Source organism: Lycium barbarum, chromosome 5, assembly GCF_019175385.1.
Source record: "Lycium barbarum isolate Lr01 chromosome 5, ASM1917538v2, whole genome shotgun sequence".
NCBI classification, from domain to species: Eukaryota; Viridiplantae; Streptophyta; class Magnoliopsida; order Solanales; family Solanaceae; genus Lycium; species Lycium barbarum.
The window spans coordinates 2,971,350-2,977,349 of NC_083341.1; the positions used below are offsets into that span (position 1 = coordinate 2,971,350).

General features: G+C 33.9%; 1 protein-coding gene across 1 annotated transcript; it reads left to right on the forward strand.

Annotated features, from left to right (window-relative positions):
* Positions 1-201: 201 nt before the first annotated feature.
* On the forward strand, positions 202-2,812 carry LOC132640140 (transcription factor MYB14-like). Its single transcript, XM_060356601.1, has 3 exons — positions 202-524; positions 929-1,058; positions 2,187-2,812. The coding sequence occupies exons 1-3, from the start codon at positions 392-394 to the stop codon at positions 2,590-2,592; spliced, it is 669 nt and encodes a 222-aa protein (XP_060212584.1). The 5' UTR covers positions 202-391; the 3' UTR covers positions 2,593-2,812.
* The last annotated feature ends 3,188 nt before the right edge of the window (positions 2,813-6,000 follow it).

A 6,000-nucleotide genomic window follows, 5' to 3' on the forward strand; every position in this document is an offset into this window, starting at 1 on the left:
AAACGTGATCAAACAAGCTATTAAAACTTGACCAAACAAGCTATTAAACTCGATGAGGAAACTACCACCACCTTTCTCTATGTAATAATTAGTTTGAGAGGAAAATCCAATGCCAAATCTCTTAGTGATAAACGGTCACAAATAAAAATAAGAAGACAAGAAGAATTGCTTGAGACAGAGAAATAGACACACAGGACCACTGCAGTTGAAACTTTTTGCAAACACAAAAGTAGACCATCTTTTCCACGTTTTAAAGTTTTTATATGTACTAATTTATAGTTGGCCTTTTCTTTCACCCCCTTTTCATTTAGCCTTATTCTCCTCATCATAATATTTGTATTATCTAGAGAGAGAGCAAGAGAGAAAGGGTGATATTAAGCAATTAGCCAAAATGGTGAGGGCACCTTGTTGTGAGAAAATGGGATTAAAGAAAGGGCCATGGACTCCAGAAGAAGATCAAATTTTGATATCTTTCATTAAAAAATATGGACATGAAAATTGGAGGGCACTTCCTAAACAAGCTGGTGAGTACATGATAAATGATTCTTTTCAACTTGGCTTTCTTGTGTAATTCTTTTTCCTTCTTGATTTGTTTTGGAGTAGTTTAAATTCTATGCACATATGATAATGTACAAGAACTATCACACCATCAGATTGTTAACTGGATAATAGGTTATTACTTACATTATAATTGTTATAAAGAGCTACTCGTTGTTGTAAGATCAACTTAACCTAATGATATGTGCAAAATATATTCCTATATAGTATCAATGAGCAGAACTTATTTTCTTGATTTTCTTTGCATTTAGAAGGACGGAAGAATAAAGATTAACTAAATTTCTTCTAAAGAAGATTAGTTTTTTTTTTTTTTTTATTGAGTATGATCTATATCTCTCTTTCCATTTTTTGGTTTACAACTTTTGTTTAGGTTTATTAAGGTGTGGAAAAAGTTGCAGACTAAGGTGGATAAATTACTTAAGGCCAGACATCAAACGAGGAAACTTTAGTGAGGAAGAAGAAGAAACCATCATTAACCTACATCAACTTCTTGGAAACAGGTACAAGAATAACAAGAATATTCATTCTCATATTGTATTTCTTCAAATTATATCATCAGACAAAACTGGAGCACGCTTCTTTTGAATTTTTTCACTTTGGGCCTTGTTTCTTTTTGTAGCCTTCCTCTTAATTTCTTGTCCATGCATGCCACTATATATATACTAGCTACTAGCTGGCTAGGAACTACCTAATGTAAAAATTTCTTACTCTGACGGTATATATAATTTAGATTCGATAAAAATATGCATTTCATGGCACGGCATGGCTCTAGGGTTCCTTGCTATTGTCAACCTTCCCTAAGGAGAGGGCGGGGGGGTGTTGTGAGGGTTTTGGGGCGAAATCTACTTTGTTATCTTTCAACAAGGTGTGAGATTAGACGCCAGTTCTTACTCTCACAGTCAAAGCTTTAGTTGGCGCAATAAATTATTCTCATTGGATTTCGAGCATCTACTTTGTTATATGATGACAACGTGTTTGCGTATGCATCTATTTTTTGATATCTTATGTTACATGAATTTGAATCTAATGTAATTGATAGAAACACCCTTTAATAATTAAGAGGTATCATCCGACACTACTACTACAATAACAACATACCCCGTGTATTCCCGCAAGTGGAGTCCGACACTCTTGCTCAAAAATTCTTATCTATTTTGATTTGTTTTCAAAACAATATATGCGTGTGTGCACACACACTGACCTGACATCGCCTGAAAACAATAGAGAGCTAAAATCAATTTAAGATGGTAGAAATTAAAGCCCTAAGACTATCATAGTCTTAGACCTACACTTGCTATAAAGTCGAATTGTGATAATAGCCGACATTACTTGCACAAAATCTTGCGTTAGGCTGCTAGCTATCTAATCCTAGCACACGTTCGCACCCACACATATATCATCTTCATTTAACACAACTACGTCAAGACAAATGAAGGGGTGCGAACATATATCATCTTCATTTAACACAACTACGTCAAGACAAATGAAGGGTTTCATAAAATATAGAGGTAACATCTTCCCCAAAAAAAATATAAGCAAGAAAAAATTGAGAGGTCTGGCATATATTTTCGTATGTTATGTTGCAATAAATTAAAAGTGAGTTTTTCCTATTTGTTTCTTATTTTCAGATGGTCAGCAATTGCATCGAGGCTGCCAGGAAGAACAGATAATGAAATAAAGAATTTCTGGCACACTCACTTGAAGAAAAAGTTGGAATTAATACAACAAAATGATCTACCATCTACTACAACTACCAAGAGAGGCCATGAAATGATGCCTAAATGTTCAGCACTAAAAATTGAGCACCATCTTTCTTCAAATTATTATCAAGTTTCTCAAAATATTGTTGCCCACCATCCAACTTATTGTCATGATGAAGATCTTCAAGAGAATAATTCAAGTTCTCATGACACTCAATTAAACAAGGAGGAGAGCATGCAATATTCTACAAATGGACATGGGGACATGACTAGCTTCAACAATGATATGGTTTTTTGGTATAACATCTTCATGAATTCAGGAAACAACGTCTGAGAGTCAGCGTCGAATCCAGTATCTATAGTCAGTAGTAAGCTAAGTGTGATTTTTATTATATGTATACATTTTAAGTTTTTTCGCATATGTATACATAGAAGTTCGAGGCTAAATTCTCAATGGGGTTGGATCCACAGAAATCACTTCTAGACCCGCCTCTAATTATTTATGAGAGTTGTATTTCCACGAGATGTGTGTTTATATTATCGTCTAGTAATTTCAGATTGTTGGGATTTTTCGAGTCCAATCTTACAGTGAAAAGCCAACTTCTGAAGTTAAATGAATGAAACAAGAACAGCAAAATCACATATATTGGAGCTTTCTTGATATTGTTACCTTGCTTGAAGTTAGTACTCTAGCAGTGTGTTAAGCAAAGTTGAATGCGAGTTAATTTTCATTAAACTAAAACTATTTATATTTTTTCGAGAATGGAATTCACTCCTTTCGTGCAATCTAATTAAAATACTGACAGTAAATATGATTAATCTATAAGGCCCCGTTCTTAACTAGACTGGAAATAAGTATAGGCTTTGGAGCGATTAAACAATCAAAACGGACAAAAGTTGAAGAAAAAGTGTCTGGATCATGCTATGGGGTGTGCGCCACATGGCCATAGCATGGAATGCCCGGAATTAATATTGGAGGAAAAAGTCCCGGCCATCCCTGTACTCTACTTGTGAGATTATACAGGGTATGTTGTTGTTGTGAATAAGTCCCTAAATGAACAGCACATTTAAGCCTCATCACACAACAATCACACTAGAAGAAGGCAACAGCACCAGGCTGATGGAAATCAGGCATACGCAGCGGAAGCAAATAGCCAGGATCGAACTTGCATGTAATATAGACAACACATAATTAAGATATTAATCAAACATAAAATTGATACTTATCTCTTGAAGCGTGACCGCGACCAAGAATCGAATTTTCAATCACGAGCACACACCATCCAGTTGATCGTCATCCTTCAGTTCCACAGTCTTCTGCTGTGTAACCCGAATAATACCAGAATTTGTGAAATTCGTGTGGGCGAATTTCTATGGAAAAAGAGTAGAAACTTGTAAAACCCTTAGCCTCCTTATGAAATAAGACCTCTATTTTATAACCACAGGTTTAGGGTTTCCCCTTTTCCAAAACCTATTGGGTCTTTATTTTCCACCAAGAAGTAATATTCCATATAATTCTTTATTATTCGGGCACAGCAGGGACCACAGAATTTAATTAACGAGGCTTCCTACTATGGGATTAATTCAAGAAATCTGAATTAATCGTACCATAATAAATTACGAATTATTCCACTAAAAAATCGTAACTGCACTCCTCAGTTCAATTTTGAAATCATACATTAAAACTTATTTAACTCCCCATGTTAAGATTACAGATACCAATCAATTAAATTAAATTACTGACAATTTAATTCATTGATTAATTGAATCCTTTATATTTCTGCTTGACTTACATCATGTGACGGATACAAAATCCACCTGCAGGGTTTTCACATGAGACTTATAAGCATCTATGAAGAGGTATCATCAATCTCAAAGTCAAGACATGGATTCTATCAACTAATTATTTTTTCATAAATGTAATTTGCCATTATCCAATTCACCAGGATTACATAGACCCGCAATTGAGTCGTACCTTTTAATAAATCAAAATAATGAACAAATCACATTGATCATAATAATTATATCAAGATTAAGAGTATAAGTACATTTAATGAACTAGAGAATTTGTTTTATATATTCAGTACAAAAACACTTATCTCTACTTGATCCGTTCAATACATACAAAATGTACTAGCACAAGAAGACGAAATGATACCGTTCCCATAATGAAGATACATTATATTAATCTTGGGCTACAATCATACCGATGGCTTTGTCCAATTTCCATCTTAGATTGTGAACATAAATTTTATACTTATAAGAACCGACGATTTAATCTTCCGTGTATAAGCTAAACTCTATACACTAAATCATCTACTATATAAGTAAAGGACACACATACTGGTACATGATCTATTTAATTCTTTATTAAACAATGAATAAATAATTATTCTATAATAAATACTATATCCAAACACATGGTTAACAGTATATATCCCAACAATCTCCCACTTAAACTTTTAACCATGACAATTGTTAGAATATACCATGTCTAAACGCATGGTTAATGGTATATACCCCAACAATCTCCCACTTAGAATTTTAACCATGCATTTACAACTTTCACATGTATTCCTTTTGCACGACTACCAAAAGTCTTAGCGACTAAGCTCTTTGCAAAAATTAACTTACCAAGTTGTTTTATGATGCAACTTCGTCTAGTATTGCTTCGTCGTAAATGACCAGTTCTGTACTAAGATCTTCAGGGATCCTATCATGAAACTCTCCAAAAAAAAAACGTATTTCTTTTCAGGAATCCTATCATGAAATTCTCCCAAGAGTATACACCGAACCGATCTTGGTTATTATTCTCCCACTACGACTAAGTACTACTACTATTCTAGTCACACTATCATATTCCTGAGTCTTAATATTATCTTCATTGCCTTTCGGTATTGAAATATTAACGACTTCATATAGCGTTATTTGCTCAACATCACTCCCACTACTTAAAAGTAGTGAATTTCCTTACGCCTATTAACGTTTCTCCCACTACTTAAATGCAATGGAACGTCAACCCTGACTTGTCGGTTAGATGTTCTTGAACTTCTGAATTTTTTAGATGACTCATTTGTTATTTCTTTGCTCAGTTCCTATAAAACTAGTTTACTTCTAGCAACTTGGTTTATTAAATAGTCCTTTTCTAAAAATCTAGCAATTGTAATAACAATTACCTTATTTTCTTTTAGGACAGTAATTAAATCTCTTTTCGTTCCTTTTGGATATCTAATAAACATGCGTACATCCGTTCTTGATTTCCACTTATCCCTTTGAACACGTGTGCTAGACAACCTCATATCCGAACATGTTGCAAATTTGGCTTACTTCCAATCAACTGTTCTATGGGTATCAAAGGTACTAACTTAGAGCGAATTAAATTAAGAATGTAACTCGCAGTTTCTACGACATATCCCAAAACGAAAAAGCAAATATAAATAAGTCAATTAATCTTACCACCTTCAAAAGAGTCATATTTCTTTTCTCTTCCACACCAATCTATTGTAGAATACTTGATGTAGACAATTGAAAATGCAATCCCTTTATCTAATAAGTAACTAATGAACTCTGCAAAGAGGTACGCGCCACTATGATCAAATCACAGTGACTTAATATATTTTCGCTGACGCTTTTCATTTTCGCCTTAAATACCTTGAAATTTTCAAAGCATTCGGACCTACAGAGCATCAAATAGATATATTCATATCATGAGTAATTTTCTATGAATGTCACAGAATACTCA